The sequence below is a fragment of the Henckelia pumila genome, chromosome 1 (assembly GCF_033568475.1).
Source record: "Henckelia pumila isolate YLH828 chromosome 1, ASM3356847v2, whole genome shotgun sequence".
Lineage (NCBI taxonomy): Eukaryota > Viridiplantae > Streptophyta > Magnoliopsida > Lamiales > Gesneriaceae > Henckelia > Henckelia pumila.
In genome coordinates this window covers 95,073,518-95,095,355 of record NC_133120.1, presented here as the reverse complement: position 1 = coordinate 95,095,355, position 21,838 = coordinate 95,073,518, and the positions used below count along the sequence as shown (strand labels likewise).

General features: G+C 36.9%; 3 protein-coding genes and 3 non-coding genes across 8 annotated transcripts; 3 read left to right on the top strand and 3 right to left on the bottom strand.

The window, feature by feature from the left end:
• Positions 1–370: 370 nt before the first annotated feature.
• On the top strand, positions 371–5,436 carry LOC140874452 (DNA replication licensing factor MCM3 homolog 2). Of its 2 annotated transcripts, XM_073277743.1 has the most exons (17): positions 371–502; positions 575–693; positions 1,245–1,453; positions 1,538–1,668; positions 1,750–1,988; positions 2,078–2,314; positions 2,484–2,638; positions 2,710–2,918; positions 3,025–3,190; positions 3,307–3,509; positions 3,722–3,781; positions 3,872–3,961; positions 4,188–4,384; positions 4,546–4,602; positions 4,701–4,842; positions 4,934–5,023; positions 5,288–5,436. In XM_073277743.1, the coding sequence occupies exons 1-16, from the start codon at positions 437–439 to the stop codon at positions 4,994–4,996; spliced, it is 2,343 nt and encodes a 780-aa protein (XP_073133844.1). In that variant the 5' UTR covers positions 371–436; the 3' UTR covers positions 4,997–5,023; positions 5,288–5,436. The 2 variants fall into 2 exon arrangements, with proteins under 2 accessions (XP_073133844.1, XP_073133843.1); XM_073277742.1 differs by lacking the exon at positions 5,288–5,436 and having other exon boundaries at positions 4,934–5,268.
• Positions 5,437–6,681: 1,245 nt separating this feature from the next.
• LOC140876549 (U6atac minor spliceosomal RNA) lies at positions 6,682–6,810 on the top strand. The gene has a single exon (XR_012148853.1). It is a non-coding gene; the product is annotated as a U6atac minor spliceosomal RNA (small nuclear RNA).
• A 167-nt stretch (positions 6,811–6,977) lies between these two features.
• Positions 6,978–7,131, bottom strand: LOC140876715 (U4 spliceosomal RNA). The gene has a single exon (XR_012148953.1). It is a non-coding gene; the product is annotated as a U4 spliceosomal RNA (small nuclear RNA).
• A 487-nt stretch (positions 7,132–7,618) lies between these two features.
• TRNAR-ACG (transfer RNA arginine (anticodon ACG)) lies at positions 7,619–7,691 on the top strand. The gene has a single exon. It is a non-coding gene; the product is annotated as a tRNA-Arg (tRNA).
• Positions 7,692–8,173: 482 nt separating this feature from the next.
• Positions 8,174–17,459, bottom strand: LOC140881213 (large ribosomal subunit protein eL20-like). 2 transcript variants are annotated; one of them, XM_073286356.1, is made up of 6 exons: positions 17,104–17,459; positions 16,758–16,833; positions 15,846–15,960; positions 9,921–10,036; positions 9,692–9,755; positions 8,174–8,781 (listed from the first exon to the last, which is right to left on the bottom strand). In XM_073286356.1, exons 1-6 carry the CDS (start codon positions 17,306–17,308, stop codon positions 8,440–8,442), a joined length of 918 nt encoding a protein of 305 aa, XP_073142457.1. In that variant the 5' UTR covers positions 17,309–17,459; the 3' UTR covers positions 8,174–8,439. The 2 variants fall into 2 exon arrangements, with proteins under 2 accessions (XP_073142457.1, XP_073142448.1); XM_073286347.1 differs by lacking the exons at positions 15,846–15,960; positions 16,758–16,833; positions 17,104–17,459 and adding an exon at positions 10,148–10,274 and having other exon boundaries at positions 8,179–8,781.
• Positions 17,460–18,185: 726 nt separating this feature from the next.
• On the bottom strand, positions 18,186–21,476 carry LOC140874213 (uncharacterized). The gene is made up of 10 exons (XM_073277497.1): positions 21,314–21,476; positions 21,112–21,181; positions 20,879–21,007; positions 20,749–20,812; positions 20,566–20,653; positions 20,302–20,386; positions 20,107–20,163; positions 19,623–19,736; positions 19,067–19,137; positions 18,186–18,965 (listed from the first exon to the last, which is right to left on the bottom strand). The coding sequence occupies exons 1-10, from the start codon at positions 21,415–21,417 to the stop codon at positions 18,599–18,601; spliced, it is 1,149 nt and encodes a 382-aa protein (XP_073133598.1). The 5' UTR covers positions 21,418–21,476; the 3' UTR covers positions 18,186–18,598.
• Positions 21,477–21,838: the final 362 nt, after the last annotated feature.

The window sequence follows — 21,838 nt, the reverse complement described above, 5'->3', positions numbered from 1 at the left end:
TTTGGACCATTTGGTGGTGTATATACACTTCAGAATCTTGACAAAATCCTCAACTTATTATTTGGAAAAAATCAGTGTTATAAAAAATAGGCTCTCAAAGGAATCTCCAACTAAAATTTCAAGAATATCTAGTTGAAAAAACAGAACAATTTTTTTTTACAAAGAAAAAGAAAAAAGAAAACACAGGTTACGGGCTAAATTTTTATTGCATTGTTTGTTGGTAACGGGCTCAATCCAAGGTGTCCAGCCCAAACCATTATCAACACCGGCCCAGCCCAAACATGTTCTCTCCCGCCAAGCTCAGAGTTCTCCCCCTCATTTCCCGCCAAAATAAGTCATCCCTAGAAATTGAAGAAGAAGAAGACTCTGATTGCATCTTCTTCTCTCACACAGTAATCCACGGACCCAAAAAAAAAAACACACACACACAGTTGCGATGGATTTGAGTGAGGATGTGAGGGCGGCTCACAAGAGAACTTTTCTCAAATTCTTCGAACAAACTGTAAGTCTCAACATTTTCGTCGCGTTGGGTTCAAACTGTGATTTTTGTATTTTAACGTGTTTCGATTTTCAGGAGTACAACGTTGAGCTCAAAAAAGGGCTCGAATTAATGTTTACTCAGAATCTCCGCCGCTGCATCGTCAATCTTTCTCATTTCTACCATCACAGGGAAGGCACCGATTTGGCTCGCAGGTAACGATTTTTTGGGGGAATTCACACTTTAGTTTATATGTGATGTTCAGAAGTTTCCATTCACCATTTGCATTTACATAAAAGCCACAATCATCTGGTTTCGTCACAAAAATCGCAATTAGGCAACTCGAACCATTCTAACCTGTTCTGCTTAAAATAAAGCCATGGTCCATTGATCAAGTGATCGTTTGAGCATAAAGCTAAATCCACGGGGACATAATTATCAAATTGTCCAAGAGTATCTTTTACACATTCATAGGTAGTAGTTTTCCTCACGAGGCCAAGAGCAAGTGGATTTCATTTTCATTAAAAAACAGGTTTCATGCTCTTTTACCATATGGAATAGCTGTAGACTCCAGCTCTCGTTTTTTTGCAGCCACAATTCGTTCAATTCTACTGATAAAAATATTCATAGGTACTTCATGTTTAAATGATAAAAAAAAAAAACAAAACTTTATGTTTGCTACAAGTAATCGACGGTTGTTTAAAATTCTCTTTGAATTTTGGATCACCTTTTGTTTACATGGGACCTTTTTTTTTGTGTTTTATAGGCTCTTGCAAACTCCCAGTGAGTATATGCAGCCTCTCTGCGATGCAGTGACGGATGTGACCCGGAGCTTGAATCCAAAGTATCTGAAGGAAGGAGAGCAAACATTAGTCGGGCTTGAGGGTCCTTTTGTTTCACGGAGGGTGACACCAAGAGAGCTTATGTCGCGGTTTATTGGCTCAATGGTCTGCGTTGAGGGCATTGTCACTAAATGTATTTTCTTTCCCAAATTAAGCTTTTCTGCTTGGCATTCTGTAACATTTGAAAAATGTCCTCATATGTTATCCCTGTGTATAGGTTCTCTTGTTAGGCCAAAGGTTGTCAAGAGCGTCCATTTCTGCCCCGTCACAGAGAAATTTACGGTTCGTGAATACAGAGACATTACGTCTAATATAGGTTTGCCAACTGGTTCAGTCTATCCTACACGAGTAAGATTCTTTTGCAGTTCCATTGTTTCTTCTTATTTGTGTTTATCTGCGAAAGGAAGGCTCAAAATTGATAATTTTCAGGATGATAACGGAAACTTGTTGGTGACTGAATTCGGGTTATGTACTTATAAGGACCACCAAACGTTATCAATGCAAGAAGTACCAGAAAACTCGGCTCCTGGACAACTTCCTAGAACTGTGGATGTCATTGTTGAAGATGATCTGGTGGATTCATGTAAACCTGGAGACCGTGTAGCAATAGTTGGGATCTACAAAGCCCTTCCTGGAAAAAGCCAGGGCAGTGTGAATGGAGTATTCAGGTTGTCATCTGTGCAGAGACAAAATCGATTAGACACCTGATTCATCATCATCATTTTTTTTTGTAAAATCTTGATTGTCCATTATGCAGGACTGTTCTCATAGCCAACAGTGTCTCTCTTCTGAACAAGATGTCCCACAATTTACAGTATTCAAGTGATGACATGAAAAATATTAGAAAGATATCTGAAAGAGGTGATGCCTTTGACCTAATTGCGAATTCCCTGGCACCTTCCATATATGGACATTCGTGGATAAAGAAAGCTGTAATTCTATTGATGCTTGGAGGAAACGAAAAAAATTTGAAAAATGGAACCCATTTGCGGGGGTAAGCAATATTAATTCTCCCAACTGTTGCTAGAACTGGGTCTACATTGCTTTCATTTTTGTTCGTGCTGTCTCTAGTTTATATTCCAACTCTCTAACATGGAAGTTTGATACTTTCCAATTGTAAGATGCTTCATGATGCTCAACCCTTTGACATTTTACTATTTTAGTGACATAAATATGATGATGGTTGGTGATCCTTCTGTTGCCAAGTCTCAATTATTGAGAGCAATCATGAATATTGCTCCTCTAGCCATATCAACCACTGGCCGGGGGTCTTCTGGTGTTGGATTGACAGCGGCAGTTACGTCCGATCAAGAAACAGGTAATTGTCCTCTTGATATTGTTGAAGATTGATGTAGGCGATTTCTTAGAATACTGGATTCTTTAACCTAGGGGAACGGAGACTAGAAGCTGGCGCAATGGTTCTTGCTGATCGAGGTGTTGTTTGTATTGACGAGTTCGATAAAATGAATGACCAAGACCGTGTTGCTATACATGAGGTGATGGAACAGCAGACTGTAACAATTGCAAAAGCTGGTATTCATGCGTCATTGAATGCTCGCTGCAGCGTTGTAGCAGCTGCAAATCCAATATATGGAACTGTAAGTCTCTTGAAGCATTGACCATGTTAGGCACGCTACTTGCCTCTTTTTCTCTTGAAGGATTTGACTCTTCTACTTCATTAATGCTTTATAATGGTAAACACAGTATGATCGTTCTTTAACCCCAACAAAGAATATTGGACTGCCAGACTCCTTGCTTTCTCGTTTTGATTTATTGTTCATCGTTTTGGATCAAATGAATCCTGCCATTGACCGTGAGATTTCACAACATGTGTTGCGTATGCATCGGTATCGATCAGTGGGAGATGGAGGTATGTGGACATTATATTAAATTTTGGATGGCTAATCCTTGAATGTAAAAAAGGATTTGTGTGCTTGTCTAGCTACCGAATACAGATATGTTAAAATAAGCCATTTTATATTTCAGGCAGCACAGCATTGCATGATAATGCCCAGCGTGACAGAGAAGACGAAACAGAGGCTGGCTCAACTGTTTTTGTCAAGTACAACAGAATGCTGCATGGGCAAAAATCTGATAAAGGCCGCAAACGTGACACTCTCACTATCAATTTTCTGAAGAAGTTCATTCATTATGCGAAAAATAGGATTCAACCTGAGCTCACTGATGAGGTGACTACTGTCCGTGGTCTAATATAGACTTGATGAGCGTATGCTTGTGTTGATGATTTCTTCTAATGTTAAAAACTTAAATTTTATATATTTTGTCCTTCCCTTTGATATGTTGGGTGCAGTCGTTTTTACACTCTTATTCTATTAAGGCTTCATATGAGTATTTGCATTGCAACTTTGCTGATTTTTCTGTGATAAATCGTTATCTCCAGGCATCTGAACACATAGCCACTACATACGCTGAATTCAGAAGTGCAAGTTCAACCACAAAGGTTGCTTATTTTTTCATCTGGTAGTGCTAATTTTATAATTTTTTGTCTCAGTCACTGAATATTTTTAAAACAACTCATAAATATTCTTAGACTGGAGGGACGCTTCCAATCACTGCTAGAACCTTGGAAACAATTATTCGATTATCAACTGCTCATGCCAAACTGAAGCTGCGGAGACAGGTACTGTTCTTTATGCGTTAATTGCTCTTTGATGTACAAATGTAGAATTGCTCTGTGTTAATTTAGCGAAAATTTAATTTTAATCAATCAAAGGAATACACATTTCTCGTTTTAAATTTAAATAGGAATAGTATAAAGAAGTATATCTATAGTTTATTGACAACTATGCTACATTCCATGCCCGGTTGGATATCATCAAACAGTAATAAAAAATGTACTTCAACAGGTTCTGAAGTCTGACGTTGAAGCAGCTCTTCAAGTTCTCAACTTTGCCATATATCATCAAGAGCTGAGTGAAATGGAAGAGCGTGAGCAAAGAGAAATGGCAAGAGAACAGAGAGCTGACATGGACACTGGTGATAATGATGCTACTGGTGGAAGCAGAAATATGACTGCAAATGGCAGATCTACTGTAAACAGAGGGTAAGTGTACTAAAACTTTTGCTGCTGTATGTTTTGCATCACTTTTGAAGCTTCTTTATGTGCTTTACCATATCCACCCACATCATTCTTCCGTAGTATTTGTTACATAGATAACTTGGTGTAGTTTTGTTGATATATCTTCTGTTCTGTGTTTTGGTAAGTGAAACGGAAGCCATGGATGTGGATTCACCTCCAGCTGGTGAAGTCTCACCACAAAGGTAGGCTTCTCCTAAACCTTCATTCAGGGGAAAAACATTCTTTCCCGCTTTCAGATTTATATTTATTTAATTTATTTATTTTAAAAAATTCTGTGTAGACTGGAAGCGTTCAGTTCTGCACTAGGGAAGTACAGGCATGCACAGCATATAGAACAAATGCCAATAGCTGATATAGAGGGTGTTGTTAACAGTGGGGCAGCTGAGCCTTACTCAGCCTCAGATATTATGTCCCTTTTGAAGGTAAGGTTTGAACTCCATTTGTATCAATCATATGCAGAAGTTTAGGCTTATTAGCTATAAAAGCTCACAGCAGGGAATTTTGACTATGCAGATAATGGAAGAGAAAGGAATCTTAATGATACACAAGGACATGAATCTCGTGTACTTCGTGTGAAACAGTGCAACTGAACATTTAGTATTGGTAGACCATCTTTTCATCTTATTTTCCTACCTGTTTCTATTATTATTTGTTGTATTATGTATACCTTTCCCGATAGAACCTTTTTGTTCCCTGGCTACAGATAGCCGTTGTCTTAAAATTGGACATTATGTGTTTCATTCTGCATGAAATTTGTTACAGTCAAGTAAGGCTTTGTTTAGTGCATCAAACGGTATGTTGCATTTGTAGTATAGTATTGCCTTTGTAGACGCAGAATTATGTTTAAGTTGAGTTGTCGAATTTCAGGGATTCATGCTTTGTCAAACTGATGAGGAATGAGCGCCAAGGTTTAATATAGGTTTGCATTGTAATGCATTCAGCATTCGATTTGCATGTGTTAGCAACGCTACAACTTCCTAGTCATAATTTTTGGTTATCGTGTGTTGTAGGCTTGTAGCGTGTGTTTCCTTCGTCTATTATTTGATATTCATGCACGATTTCGCAGCAAATGCATTTAGAGTTGTACTCACGTAACCAGAAATTGTATTTGGTTGTTGGCTTATATATAAAGTAGTATGTGAAGGCGATATATTAACCTATGGGACAAAATACAAATATTAAATATATACCATGAAAACATATTTAAACTCTCCTCTTAAGTTGCAGCGTTCGATTCTCCAAAATATCTAAATTTTAAATAAATTCAAAATATTAAGTCTTGTAGACATACCATTGGGATCACTTGTTGATTCATATTTTTTTAAAAAAAATAAAAAATGTTAGATTTTTAATCATAAATATCAATCAATAATCAATTTATAATTCTTTAATTTTAAAATAATTAGCCCGTCGATTACAAGATTTATGTTGTAAATTGGTAAAATCAATCAATAGTCAATTATAATTCTTTAATTTTATGTTGTAAATTGGTAAAATTAAATAGGGTGAACTTAGATTAGGAAAAACCATCTATATTGTTAGTCCATCGTTTTGGAGTTTAAAACGCACGAACATGTTAGTTTTATATTGCTAAAGTTTAGTTCAAAGAATCAATAAGATATAAATTTCTTTTCGCAGTTGAAGTTGTTAAAATTTTTTTGTTGTAATTTATCCATATATTAACTATTTATTTTACATCAATCAAATCATTAATTATTTATCTCACATTAATCAAATCATTGAACTCAAATTACTATATTACCTCTTATAAATAATATATATTTTATTTTATTTATTGTTAAAAGGAGAAAATAGTCATTTAATATTTTTATATAAAATTTAATCAATCAAATCAAATAAACCATAATCTATCAATCAAATCCAATATTATTTTAACTATTATTTTTATTTATTTTTTATTACATTATATTACTTATCTATATATTACTCATACCATATCTCAAATCAAACGGTGTTTATCAATGGCGTCAAGTCAAAATTAAGTGAAAATGATATTTTAAATGCTATAAAAAATATATTTATTTTTTAAATCTACAATAGCAGAATTTTCCGAATCGTTTTGTAATTTTCGAAGTGGTGGAAAGAGTTCAGGTAGGAAATAATAAAAGATAATTTAAATAATTAGTTATTCACAAAGAATTCAAAAAAATACTGATGAAATTTTGACACCGTATGTCCCACATCGGATAAACTATAAACTTTTGTTTAGAATTTATACAGAAAAATCAGACCTCTAGGTTGTGTTCGTAGAAAGGAGAGATGGTTGGCATCTCCCCCGACAGGGACGGGAACAGCCTTCGGGCTTTCTTGTTACCATACACATCCGGTTAAGGCTACCCACTTCGGTGGATCTCTAACCCAATTTTTTTTTCACCTCTCCCACATATAATTATGCCTTTTAATCCACGTTCAAGTACCTCGGAGTTTCCAAAGTCGGAGGTGGTTTCATTAAATTGCACCTACGGCAGTGGTTTCATTAAGATTGCTAGAAAACAAACAATTGATGATACAATAAAAGCTTGACTGAGAGTTGTAGGGCTTTACCCTTAAAAAGGGAGCCCTTCCAGAAATTCTCGAAGGCCAGGGACGAGCCCAGGCCTTAGAGGGGGTTTGGAAATAGTTTTCAACCAGCAATAGACGCGCCTCGGTTTGAACCTCACTAGCTGCGTCATTGCCCCAAGCGCAAAGATGCTTTGTAATCATTTAAATTTCTTGTTTTATAGCCCACATCATAGTCCTGGTTTCTAGTTCTTACGATGTGGGAGTTCGCACCAAAAGAGATCAAATGGGCAGGCCCAGAAGCAACATCAAAGTATCCAGTCATTACTTTCATCGCAGGTGCTGTTGCTTCTTCTATAGCTTCGAAATTCGCTGATTTTGCAAGGATTTTGACGAAGGAAACGATGCATATTTGTTTTCTCGTCCATTTTTCTTCGAAAGTGCAGGATAATTTTTGAGGGAGATTGTGGTGGTTGATGGGTGTAGGGAAATTCGAGGAGAATCTCCGGAGACGAAAGCAACTACGATCAAACACGTACTTCGTTTGGGAATTCGGAATTCAACGCAATCTGCAATCACATCTGAATTCAAGTAGGTGGACGACACCTGTTTTTGGTTAGACGATCTTATTTTAATTTACTTTATATAGAATGTGCATTTCACAATTGCCAAGAAAAAGACTCCATGGCCCAATGGATAAGGCGCTGGTCTACGGAACCAGAGATTCTGGGTTCGATCCCCAGTGGAGTCGTTTTCTTCACATAGTTGTTTTGCCAAACTGTTTTGTTTTGTTTTTGTTTTTTTAATATATATGTGTGGGTGTGTTAAAATAATAATAGCTCAAATTTCCTATAAATATTATTTGGGACGACCTTACAATTTTTTGTTTTATTTTCACCCCTGCTTTTAATGTATACATATACGTCGAGTTTAGACTTTAGAGGGACTACTCGCTCACTCATCACTCCCCATACTTAACTAATCATAAATCGAGAAGGCAGCGCCCTCCTCTCAAGTTGCGAGTTGGAAACTCAGAGTGCTGGGAGACGAAAGTCTTTTGGAGAAGATCTCGACAATATATCTGAATAGGAAATTGCATTTTACTCGGACATATGAACTTATAACCACTTGGACATATCCAAATAAGTGCATCGGATTTTGAAATGTGCATTTTGTAAGTTGTTCAGCTACCATATAAAACTATAATGTTTTATCTAAACCAGACCATTTGATGTGATTCAAAGGCCTAAAGTTCCCATAAAAGGCTAAAACTAATTTTGCAAAATCACAAGGGCTGCCACAAATTCAAAAACATGTATCCAAAAAGTTATAAGATTCTTGAACCACATTTGACCACAATACATCAACACAACCACAAAAAAAGTTCCACATTGTCTCTCTCACCGGAGATAAAGAGAACTATTAGCACCAAAAATTCAATAAGATTAATGCCCTCCAAACCAAATAGCAGAAATTGAGGCTTGTCCTTTCCCAGCAAACTACATAAACAAGTTTGGCCTGGTTGCCTTGTACGTAGTTTTGAGTTTCCTGGTCGGTGGCCTAACTTTCCTAAACACCAAAGGGAATTTGATCTTAGAGTCATGGAACTGTTTGGTACTCTCCCTCTTGCAAAGCTTAGCTGGGATGGTGGCTGTCTTTATAATTTGAATGCAATGACAGCGGACTCTGTGACGAGATGCCATCTCAGTGTACATCTGCTCCACGGCCCCATTCAATGTTGTGTCACGGTACTCTTTGTACATGTTGTGATAACCGGTCCTGCTCTGGTACCGCAGCCAGATTCCATAGTTCTTGATTGTGGTTGGGTTCTTCTCAAATATCTATCAACAAACAAATATTAGTGACATCTTTGGACATCAACGTTGATCATAACATCTAATTCACATGATAAGCTAGAAAATTTCAAGAGCCATGAGAGTGAATCCAGTTATGAGTAACAAAATGTGGAAGTGGTGAAAGGACCAGCAATGGGCAATGAATATGCAAAAAATGGATAATAAATGATGACAGATGTTTCAGCCCTGATCATCAATAAACAAAAAGCTAGAACTAGATCTCATGAAAAAATTGAGTTCTTGGAAGCTTTATTTTGCAACAAAAAGGAGAGAAGAAATCCTCTTAATGGGTTATTCAGCAATGCTGGTGGATCCAAGTCTATACAAGTAATATTTTTAGTAATAACAACTATTGTAGCAGTAAATAGCAAAATTTAGTAGATGAGACAGCCTAAACTTCCATCTCTACCTATCCATAAATGAGACAATCTGGGAAAACGGACAAGAAAGAAAGCTAAGGAAATTTATTTTAAAAAAAATGGAGCCATTTCAGCCTAGAACAACTTTGTACAGTTCCATCTCTACCTCTCCATGATTCCACGTCAGCCTAGAAATTTAAAAATGACACCACATTGACACGAGAGTGAAAATTCAGAGATTCCAAATCAGCGTATAAATTTTGAACATCCACTCATTGGCTGTAACCACTTGTTCCAATGCAAATGATAGCACATGCAGCAACCAATTTAACGAACTACCACAACAAACAGTTGTTATGGGTATTTTCAAGAAAAAGCCATTTCACAAACTGCATTTTCCACTAAAAGGGCCTAAATTAGATGAAAACGCAACCTAAAAATACAAAATATTAAGTTCGGTAGATCCGGAAGCACAAAAATCACCAAAGATCAATCATCACAAGGGACCAGAAAAAAGAACAAGGGATATAGCCTACCTCATTAATAGCAAGAACCTGGCCATTGCTCTTCTTCACCTTCTTAAGCTTCCTCAAGAAGTACCTTCAAACATAAAAGTCAATGAGCACATACAATTAGTGCAATCAAAAAATAAATCTTTACTCAATTGTCTCCATTCAAATGCAACGGGATAAGTTTCTGCATCGAATACATAATAAGATCATATCACAAGCTCAACAAATTTCCTACTATGAACAAAAAATTTACCAAAATTTGGACTTGGCGCGGACTTCATTGGTGGCCCATAGCTTCATGCGGTAGATCTTCGGGTGTTCCTCGGTCTCAGTTGGCAGAGCTCTGCCCACCACCTGGTATTGATGGAACTGTACAAAATACAACACAAATAAACAATCAAACATAAGTTAAAATATTTTCACAGCAAAAAAAAAAAATCAAAACAGTGACGAAGAACGCCATGTCAGTGGATTCCTTACCCTATAGGTTACCATTTCGATCGATTTCAAATTTGCAGCACCTTCGTCTTCAGCAGGGGTGGGCGTGCCTGGGGTTAAAAGGTTTTGTTGCAAAGGTTGGCTGATAAAACCCTACTTGAACTTTAATGGGGCAAGAGATGAACTGGCCCTTTTGGTTAATGGGTTCCATTAGTGGGCTCATTCTAGTGGCATTTGATGATTGTATGGGCCCAAATGGGCTTTACCAAGTTATGTTTGTCTATCGAATGATTATTGTTTTTTTTTTTTTTATCAATGCTCAAATTTACTTCTGCTTATTCTTATTCTCTGATATTAATATTTTGCATAATATCATATAAGTTTTTTTTAAAAAATTTATGAAGATGGAATCGGAAATTGTTATCTTTCAACGCGTACTAGATAAACCCGATCATATAAGTTATTTAGTTGTGGATGAAAGTGTATTACGTTATTCAACCGCACTTCCACTTTTCATATCTGAATAACATATAGTTTATATTAAAACAATCTGGTTTAATTCATCTTTTTATCTTTTTTTTAAAAGATCTATTTTAACTATTTTAAAGTCACCTGATAAAAATATAATAATTATTTTTGAATTACTCTTGTACTAAAGACAATTATATTACTAAATTATAGTTTCGAGTTTGAGAATAACTTTCTATCAAAACTGATGACATTTTTTCGTATTCCCGATTACTGAAATTGCATAATTTGATATGAAATGTATTTGAACTTCACTTTTGTCCTTAGCAAGTCAAACATTTAAAATCAATGGATTGCATTTGAAATCCATTAATTCAAATACAATGAACTATCTTAGAGCAAATGTTCAAATAAAAACTGAATAATATTGTGGAAGCACTATACTATAAGGTATCGTTTGGTTTGCATATTATTAATCTACATATAACTTATCTTATCCAAATTCACGTTTTTTTGATCGATTTTAATATTACAAGTTTTATCCGTAAAAAAAAAAATTATCTATGTATCACTCAAATCAAACGGTATAAAGGTACTGTTTAAAAGAGCTTATAATCAGCACTTCTAAGCTTTTCCTTATAAAATTTTAAAATTTTGTAAAATTTTGTAACCGAAAAAGTTGAAAAGTGTTTTTCCTAAACGTACTCTCAGGCACGGCGGAAGTGTGATACCTAACGCTTAGCGGTACGGAAACAATATTTGGATAATCAAACCGGTGATTTTGGCGTATAAACATGAAGATTTTGCCTGGCAGTATTCTGCATAAAAAAGGGAGATGACGCCATTGTAACAATAAACATAGAACCAGAAAAAAAGATAAAAATATATTTGTTTTGTCAACAGTTACAGTAACGATGAGGAGCGAGCTCCAAGTAAAAGAAATATATTTCAAACAACAAATTTATTCGTTTCTGAAGCAACATTAGTTGGGACTGGGGGAATATACATAAACTGCAAAATTCACCAAGAATGAGTCGCCCTCGTCACACCAAGGGTAACAGCAATGGAAGCTAGGATTGCCTGCGAAATATATTCGAAAATCAATCAACACCCAAAAGTAAGATAATAAACTGTTGCCAAAACCTTATGCAATCAAGGTTGTACAATGACTCAAATTCTCTCATACACCAACACATTTTCGAAGTTAATGTAAGAGCTGTTCCCAAAGTTACCTAACTTCAATACATAGGTACTAATTGTTGAAAATTGTATTATTGAATGAATTACAATTGAAATGGGCTTGAAAGGGTTTGAATTGATTAATCCAAATTGTTTGTAAAAGCCTTGTCCAAAGTATTACAAAATTCAAAATTTTGGTGAAATAAATTGGAGGGAAATGGGGAAATGGTAGTCCCACATTGGAACAACTCCAATTTGTTGTTCACCTTAATTAGTCCAACATTGCACTATGGGATTGGGCCCTTAGGACACCGGATGTTTTGTAAAGGGGCAAGACGCTAGTCGATGCAACAAACACACACGCGCGCATGCGGCCGGCTCGGCGTGGTGTTCTGATCCGATTATTTTTTTTGAATAAAATTTATTTAAAATATGCAAGACAGTGAGTTCAAAGCGACGTGCGCCCGCGCGGTTAAAAATTACCGCGCGAGCGCGGTACCAAAATGACGAGGCAGTGTGTTGGCTTAAAGTTGGGCGCTCGCGCGGTAGAAAATTACCGCCCGAGCGCACCTTCTGCAGAATGAACAGTCACGACTGTTTCTGGCATTTTTCTGTCATGGGTTGCATCCTTACGCCTTCAGACGTGTTGTTTCGTGTATAAGACTATATATATGGTGGTTATAACACAAAAAACAGATATAGAAACATCTGATAACATACATTTCAGATTTCTGATTTCTCAAAATCTCTCCCTCACTTTTTCAAAGAAAAGTTAAAGCATATTTTCGTTCGTTGAAGTTCGTGATATTTGCTGTGCTGCTATATCACGATCGAAAGTCGTTGTATCTTAGAGACGATTGCCGCTAACGTTTAGCACTTGGAACGGGCAATTTCGTCTTGCGGATAGAGAGTTTCTCTCGCCTCGACTGTGTTGATCATTTTCGTTGCTGTTGATTGCTTCCGACATTGAAGTTTTCAGAATTCAGAAGACAACCCTTCTAACAATCGCAAGATGAAATTTTGTATTTCTCGGATTCTGAAGATGTCTACCGTTTCATTCACTCCACTCGCTTCCGCCCCTGCACATGGAGAAAAGCCGCCAAAGTTTTCTGGTGCCGACTTCAAACGTTGGCAACAGAAAATGCTCTTCTATCTTACAACATTGAATCTGTCTAGATTCCTGAAGGAGGATCCCCCGTCGTCGTTGAAGGCGATTCTGACACCCAAAGGAGGACCGCTGTTGATGCATGGAACCACAGCGATTTTCTGTGCAGAAACTATATTCTGAATGGCCTTGATGACACTCTCTATAGTGTCTATTCATCAGTCAAGACGGCCAAGGAACTCTGGGATTCCTTGGAAAAGAAATACAAAACTGAAGATGCCGGTATAAAGAAGTTCGTGGTTGACAAATTTCTGGACTTCAAAATGATAGACTCAAAAACTGTAATGAGTCAAGTGCAAAAGATACAAATCATCTTGCATGACTTATTGGCCGAAGGGATGGAAATCAATGAACCATTCCAAGTCGCGTCTATCATTGAGAAGTTGCCTTCTATGTGGAAAGACTTCAAAAACTACCCGAAGCACAAACGTAAGGAGTTAAAACTTGAAGATCTTATAGTGCGACTTCGCATTGAGGAGGACAACAGGAATACTGAGACCAAGTCAAGTAAAAAGATGATGGAAATCGAGGCCAAAGCAAATCTGGCGGAGTCTAGTACGAGTCAAAAGAGGAAGCGCCCCCATGATAAAACGCAAAAGGGGAAAGCGAAGAAATTCCAAGGAAGTTGCTACAACTGTGGCAAACCGAATCATATGGCAAGGGACTGCCGACTTCCAAAGAAAAATAACAAAAATCAGAAACCAAGGCAAGTGAACATGGTTCAAGAGCACCAGAAAACTTTGGCTGCTTTTCTCCATGTGCAGGGGCAGAAGCGAGCGGAGTGAATGAAACGGTAGACATCTTCAGAATCCGAGAAATACAAAATTTCGTCTTGCGATTGTTAGAAGGGTTGTATTCTGAATTCTGAAAACTTCAATGTCGGAAGCAATCAACAACAACGAAAATGATCAACACAGTCGAGGCGAGAGAAACTCTCTATCCGCAAGACGAAATTGCCCGTTCCAAGTGCTAAATGTTAGCGGCAATCGTCTCTAAGATACAACGACTTTCGATCGTGATATAGCAGCACAGCAAATATCACGAACTTCAACAAACGAAAATATGCTTTAACTTTTCTTTGAGAAAGTGAGGGAGAGATTTTGAGAAATCAGAAATCTGAAATCTACGTTATCCGATGTTTCTATGTCTGTTTTCTGTGTTATAACCACCATATATATAGTCTTATACACGAAACAACACGTCTGAAGGCGTAAGGATGCAACCCATGACAGAAAAATGCCAGAAACAGTCGTGACTGTTCATTCTGCAGAAGGTGCGCTCGGGCGGTAATTTTCTACCGCGCGAGCGCCCAGTTTTAAGCCAACACACTGCCTCGCCATTTTGGTACCGCGCTCGCGCGGTAATTTTTAACCGCGCAGGCGCACGTCGCTTTGAACTCACTGTCTTGCATGTGCGGTGCTGCGCCCGCGCGGTAATATTTTACCGCTCGGGCCTACTCTATAAAATAATAAAATATTATTTTAAATAAATTTTATTCAAAAAGAATAATCGGATCAGAAGACCACACCACACCACACCACGCCGAGCCGGCCGGCCGCGCGCGTGTGTGTTTGTTGCATCGACTAGCGTCTTGCCCCTTTACAAAACATCCGGTGCCCTAAGGGCCCAATCCCATAGTCCAATGTTGGACTAATTAAGGTGAACAACAAATTGGAGTTGAATGAATTACAATTGAAATGGGCTTGAAAGGGTTTGAATTGATTAACCCAAATTGTTTGTAAAAGCCTTGTCCAAAGTATTACAAAATTCAAAATTTTGGTGAAATAAATTGGAGGGAAATGGGGCAATGGTAGTCCCACATTGGAACAACTCCAATTTGTTGTTCACCTTAATTAGTCCAACATTGCACTATGGGATTGGGCCCTTAGGACACCGGATGTTTTGTAAAGGGGCAAGACGCTAGTCGATGCAACAAACACACACGCGCGCGCGCGGCCGGCTCGGTGTGGTGTGGTGTTTTGATCCGATTATTCTTTTTGAATAAAATTTATTTAAAATATGCAAGACATTGAGTTCAAAGCGACGTGCGCTCGCGCGGTTAAAAATTACCGCTCGAGCGCGGTACCAAAATGGCGAGGCAGTGTGTTGGCTTAAAGTTGGGCGCTCGCGCGGTAGAAAATTACCGCCCGAGCGCACCTTCTGCAGAATGAACAGTCACGACTGTTTCTGGCATTTTTCTGTCATGGGTTGCATCCTTACGCCTTCAAACGTGTTGTTTCGTGTATAAGACTATATATATGGTTGTTATAACACAGAAAACAGATATAGAAACATCTGATAACATACATTTCAGATTTCTGATTTCTCAAAATCTCTCCCTCACTTTCTCAAAGAAAAGTTAAAGCATATTTTCGTTTGTTGAAGTTCGTGATATTTGCTGTGCTGCTATATCACGATCGAAAGTCGTTGTATCTTAGAGACGATTGCCGCTAACGTTTAGCACTTGGAACGGGCAATTTCGTCTTGCGGATAGAGAGTTTCTCTAGCCTCGACTGTGTTGATCATTTTCGTTGCTGTTGATTGCTTCCGACGTTGAAGTTTTCAGAATTCAGAATACAACCCTTCTAACACTAATTACACAAGGGGCAAAACGTCTTCCACCCACCAAACGGGATACAAGGAATAAATGAACAGATACAGGACATTCCACTCCAATGTTCTAACCACCCACAAAGTTCAAACCTCATAATTTCTCCTCCAAAAACCTAGACAAATTTTTATTTGTCTCTCAAGTCTTTACATAACTTTTAACCATAAGCTTTCAATTATAAAAAAGATCTTAATTTTGTTACACAAATCACGTATCATGCTAAAACACAATTAAGTAACCTGGAAGCAATAGGTATATGCCAAATTATATATATTTCTACAAAAATAAGACAATTGGAAAATGTTGAAAACACTTACAGCTAAAGTGCACGCAACCAGACCGGCCTTTTCTCTGTAATCCAGCCGAACACATAACAGCAGAAAAGCGCCAATATACCATGGAATGGCACCAAGAAAGAAACCGCTTATAAAGCTTGCATACAAAGTCAAGAAAGCTAGAGATTAGCACCCAACAAATCTGCATGCCAAACTTGATGCTCTTCAAGTTACACTAACCAGTAACTCCTTGAAGAATATTAACAAGTTTTAGCATCTAGACATAAAATACGCAATGAAAGTTGTAAACTTATGAACTCAACTGCCAAGAATTTGGCCAAATTGTTTTGAGCCAATCCCTCAAGGTTCCTCTTAATATATAAAAGAGAGCAGCTTGCTGACAAGTGACAACAATATTCTTTTGCCAAAAAGAACGAAAATATAAATCAACCAAACATTTTATGCTCTTATGCCATACTTGAATTGGAACACAACCATTATTCGTTCCACATTGAATTTTTGGATCAATAGCAAAGCATACGACAGACCAAAAGAGCATGCAAAAAGTAATTTTTAAAATAGCAAAAAGTGGGAATATATTGGCAAAAAATAATCTTTTAAATAGCAAAAACATGGAACATGTTGCCAATGTTGGAAAGAGAGTAAAACAATGACAGTCAAACTCAGAGAAAGCAATATTCTTTTCCCTCCTAGATAGAAATAAGATAGCAATGTGCAACCAGTTTAGTTCGACAATAGCAATCGCCAGCCAAAATAATGGATGATTCCATGCTACCCAAGTCGGGAATAACTTAGCACATTCAAAATCCTCAAATATATCAGTATTGGGCATTAAAGACTAGTGACCTAAAATAACTAAATAAAGTCTTCCCGAGAAAACAAAAGAATATTAAGTGTACGAAAAATCAAAGTAATCGTGGGGAAAAAACTCACAAGAACCATCCAATTCCAATACCACAACAAGGAAGCCTCTCCTCTCTAAATGGTCGTCCTGTAACAACAGCATAACCTAGAAAATAACAAAAGAAAACGAAAACGAGAAGATCAGTATGGTGCCAAATGTAAATCGCGGGATACTCCAATTTAGAAAAACGACGAACGAGGTTCATCTCTTATTTATCCAGAATAAACACATCAACTCGGGCAGAAAAAAAAAATTCCTAGAAACTATCTACACCATCAGCAAAATTTAAGACAATCCGATTTCAATATCACATTCCTCCGATACATAGCGGTGGCTAAAAAAAAAAAACTTAAAGAAACCGATCGAGAGGATTACCAGGAACTATCTGATATCCGTGATGATAGTATTGAGGAGGAGGCATGGGTTGAGGCAATCCGATGACCGGCTGCGACGGAGGAGGAGGAGGCTGATAATTCGCCACGCCTTGAAAAGTGCCATAGTAGTAATTCGGCGGCGGCGGCGGCGGCGGAGGAGCTGATGGATGGTAGCCTCTGCTTTTCTCTCCGCCTTGTTCGCTCATTTTTTCCTTGCCGATTAAGGTTTGATTTCGAAGCAGTCCACAGCTTACCAGTCTCACGCGCTGAAATGAGCTGTCTGCAAACTTCCCACAATCTCTCCGTTGGTTTTAACGGTGATGCTATTTATAGTATACCAGCAGCTCGGGGCGTGTGATACGGGAAAATAAAAAAAAAATTGAGGATGAATTAGGTTTTTATTTTTAAAAGGGGAAAAATCTAAAATGATTATTACTTTTTTAAAAGAGAAATATGAAATAGTCTGAAGTTACATGGTTGAAGATTTTTTTCTTTCAAAAATTAAAATGTTTTTTTGAATGCAATTTTTTTAAAAAAAAATTATATAACGGTTTTCCAAATTGATTTGTGAAGGAAAATTTTTAATGAGTGAAATTATAAATTATAAATCTATCTTTCAAATTCATCCCCACATTAAGTCATTTCATCCAAATCAAATTCTTTCATTTTTTTAAAAAAATAAAAATCAAATTCTTTCTACCAAAGGCAAGATAGGTCAACAAATATAGATGAATAAGATCATCTATATCAGTTTCTCTAAAACAAAAAATTACCTTAAAATTAAAAATTTGCACTAAAAAATCTTCTGCATCAGCCACCCAATAATATGCGGTACACTCGGTAGTCGTATATGTCATTATGGAGAAAAAAAAATTATTTAAAATTAATAATGATAATAATAATTGAAGCATACGGTCAGAAATCATATTCTTCGGATTCTTAGAATTTGTTGTAAAAGTCAGAATTATATAAATATATATATATATATATATATACATATACATATATAATAGTGAAAATTAAAAAAAAGTTCAAAAAAATTGTTTAAATTATAATCTACAACCAAATTACTCCAATAATAGGGTCAAATGTCAACGCATCCTTCATAAGATCAAAATAATAATTAAGCGTTTCCATCATTAAGATAAAAAAAATAATATATGCGGAGATAACTATTATTAGCCGCACTACATGTACAAATAAACAAGAAAGAGAGAAGGAAAAGGGAGGCGGCAGCACACCAAATTTTTGGACTCCCAAAGAGGCACTCAAGTTCTATCTTCAAAGTTCAAAGACGGGAAAAGATACCTCATAGTCTCATACATTGTTGTAGCAACATTCTTACAATAACCGGGGTGGTCAGCGTTCGCTTACTCCACTAACTCGAACATCCATTGCAAGCCAACATTCTTATATTTCATATCATAAAATGCAAACGTTTGGACAATATCAAATTTGTCACAACTGCATTAGAATAAACCGTTGCTACCTGTAGCTTACATATAAATCTTAAATATTCGAACATTTGATCGTGGGTAAGATCTTAAGTAAGGAAGAAACTCAAATATCTCTACCTTTTCAGTAATGTCCATGGCAATCAGGTCGGCCTTTTTTGCCAGAGCAAGAAAATAGTTGAATGTTTCGATGTTCCGAATCACAGAAGTAAGAAATGCAACGGGGCCATTGGTCGAAGGATGGCCAAGAATTTCGGGAACTGGAGAGCCATTACTTGCTACTTTTTCTTGGAGAGAGTGATTTAATCTTTTTTCATTATGCGACGACGATTCTGGTCTCAAAAGGGTGGCTAGGACTTGAACAAGATGAGGAAGGCATGATGGGTCATAAATTACGTCTGCGCCTAAACTGTGGAGACGAAATTATGATTATAGGATGGCAATGACTCCTAGGATTGAACCGACAAAAATGTCATTTTATACTTGAGAAAAATGTATGTCATCACTTACATTATGTCAGGTGCGAACCTACGGAGATCATCCTTCGTAGCAGATTCCCAAGGTAAACAAACACACTGCACCTGTACTCAGAATTGGTTCATCGTGCCATCAAGCAAATTGCATGAACGCAGGCTCATTCAAGAATTGAAAATTTTTAAGTCATTAAAAACTACAACATCCAAATAATGAATCAGATTACAGATGATGAATGATGTTGGTTAATTATAAAATAAAGTTATCCCTGTTAGAGAATTACAAACAAATGAAGACGACTTAACAGATACAGATCTCAAGGACATTACTTAAATTCTCTCTATCATCTGGAAAGGCACTATATTAGATGGCATTGATCAGTTCTCGTTCAATCTCCGTTGACAAATTTTTGGTAATCAAAGGCCAATCAAACAGGTCATAGATAGAGCTGTTGGTTTTCGAGGACATAACTTTTGGATTCAAGTCATATAAAATGAGTGAATGTGGTCAAAACATAAGGACAGTTACAAAGCGCAAGATATGGCAAATCTAGACATATAGTTGATCATGTATCGCAAAATATCTGTCTCACCATACTGCGGACCACACGGTCATCTATGGAATAACTATTGGTGCTCAGATGGTTCAGTTCCAAGTTAACCTTCATGTTAGCTAAAGCTGAGAGGTCGCCATCGCTTAGTATCACCTGTACCGTGATAGTAGTTTAGATAAGAGAGGGATCAAAACAAACAGTACTTTCAAATGTGGCACCATACAAAGTTTTCCATATGGGAACAAAACATGAGCTTAGATATAAATCTATAACTCAAGTTCAGAGAACTTTAAATGACTCAAAGTCAATAATTCCACATCTCAAAATTTTAGAAGGAATGTGTTTGTTGTGATGCACATTTACTGGGATTGAAAACGTGTCTACAAGTTGCACAAATGATGTAAACATCACTTAAATTTTCATTCAATATTTTTATCAAGAAAACCTTGAGGGCTGTCTTGTAACTGACATTATCTTTTACAAGAGAGAGTACATTGAGCTTATTGCTTAGACTTAAGCTTACCTTGGATGCTTTCACGTGAGCTATGCAAACGCCAACCAAACCAACTCCTGAGCCAACCTATTGACACAGGAAATCATAATTGCAGCAAGAAAGAGAAGGAGACAGGGGTTCTTAACATTTCTGTGTAAGGTTTGAAACATTTGTAACAAGGAACAATTGGTGAAGGGAGTAACAGATCCAAAGCACATATGTGACCTCAAAGCAACACTTATTTGCAAATATCTCTGGGAATGAAAGGATAAATTCTGACAGGAATATGCTGGATGGCCAAAGAGAGCACCTATATAAACATGTACAAAAAGAATTATGGCAAAGGAAGCAAAAAAACAAGTTCTGACAGAAATTAGCATGCGAAGTACGTGAACATGAAACTGTGCAATAATTCTTTTATGAAAGTCGAGCAACTAAAATTTCTAATGACCACGATAACGATAAAAATACAATAGGATGGTTGATTACCCAGTATCTCCTTCGAGCATGTTGAGAGAACACTGAAGCTGAACCTCTAAATTCCTAGACTTTGGGCAGCTAACGAGTCCAGACGATTCTGCACATGCATCCTAGTAAGGCTATACAGACTACCAAAGCATCAAAGACAGTAACCAAGAAACAAACAAAAAGTCAAAAGGAGTAAGCAGCTACCATCAGCAAATAGAAATGAGATACTTTTCAAGATTCTCGAGTTCCCCTTGGCAACATCATTATCCTAACAGATAAACAATCAACTCAAATAAATGTTGACCTATGAAAAGATCAGAAAATTATCCTATACCTGTAAGGAAGTCAAATAAAAAGCATAGTGTTCGTATAGTTCATCCAAAACATCTTGGCCGTCAGATTCGATTTCAAGAATTAGTTTCTTCAAAAACCTTTTCAAGTAAGGACCTTGCAACTTCACATCCTGGAAAGAATATTTTACAAAAAAAATTCTTTCATCTCTACATTCTTTTCTCATTGCTGTAATAAACCGGCAACCTAGAAAGTAGTAGTAGTAGTAGTACCTACAGCTTTACAAATACATTGGCGCCAAATGCAACTCTGCACTCTGTCATCGAGGGAACCGCCGCCACAATCCCTGATGCCCGAGCAATCGAGAAATGATTAAATGACAAAAAAAAAAAAAACTGAAAATGGGAATCATGACAGTGGAAAACACCAGTGGGATCTTGATTCTTGGATGGGAAATTGTGCAGGGAGAAAGGGGTACCTGGCGAGTGAGATTACAACATCTGGTGGCTCCGTAGCAAGAAACGCAGATATCATATGAAGCTGCAAAGGGGAAGAAATGCCATAATCTTCCACCGCCGCCATGGCCAAAAAAATTGGTAAGCGCTCGAGTAATTTCTTGAGAGCGGACGGAATTATCACATATTTCTTCGTTTTTTTGGTAATACTTTGCTGAATATAATGTATTAATTTATATTGTTATTAGAACCCATAATAATATTGATAAATGAATAACAATTATGAAATACAATTATAAATGGTTATATGAGTCAATTATGAATAAATCCCCAAACTCAAACCATTCTTTCTCCTAACTCCCTCCATTCTTTCTTTGCACTTCCTAAGAACCACAAAACTTAATTATTTTAATATTTAATTCTTGTACTCAATATGAGTTATTTTGTGCTTAGATCTGAAGGTTTTATACTTATATCTAAAGATCTATGTGCTTATATCTCATGTTTTAATGCTTATTTTGGAACAAAGAATTATGTGCAAAAAATGG

What these genes read in the sequence shown, in the direction of transcription:
- LOC140874213 (XM_073277497.1), bottom strand. Translation starts at nt 21,417, where the DNA reads ATGGCGGCGGTGGAAGATTATGGCATTTCTTCCCCTTTGCAGCTTCAT. An exon ending in CAAATAAGTGTTGCTTTGAG is followed by an intron (nt 20,164 to 20,301) that starts GTCACATATGTG and finishes CTGTGTCAATAG; the next exon opens with GTTGGCTCAGGAGTTGGTTT. An exon ending in CTCACGTGAAAGCATCCAAG is followed by an intron (nt 19,737 to 20,106) that starts GTAAGCTTAAGT and finishes ATCACGGTACAG; the next exon opens with GTGATACTAAGCGATGGCGA.
- LOC140881213 (XM_073286356.1), bottom strand. Translation starts at nt 17,308, where the DNA reads ATGAGCGAACAAGGCGGAGAGAAAAGCAGAGGCTACCATCCATCAGCT. An exon ending in CGGATATCAGATAGTTCCTG is followed by an intron (nt 16,834 to 17,103) that starts GTAATCCTCTCG and finishes GTTATTTTCTAG; the next exon opens with GTTATGCTGTTGTTACAGGA. An exon ending in AGGTTCTTGCTATTAATGAG is followed by an intron (nt 8,782 to 9,691) that starts GTAGGCTATATC and finishes GTTTGTTGATAG; the next exon opens with ATATTTGAGAAGAACCCAAC.
- LOC140874452 (XM_073277743.1), top strand. Translation starts at nt 437, where the DNA reads ATGGATTTGAGTGAGGATGTGAGGGCGGCTCACAAGAGAACTTTTCTC. An exon ending in TACGTCCGATCAAGAAACAG is followed by an intron (nt 2,639 to 2,709) that starts GTAATTGTCCTC and finishes TCTTTAACCTAG; the next exon opens with GGGAACGGAGACTAGAAGCT. An exon ending in AACCTGAGCTCACTGATGAG is followed by an intron (nt 3,510 to 3,721) that starts GTGACTACTGTC and finishes CGTTATCTCCAG; the next exon opens with GCATCTGAACACATAGCCAC.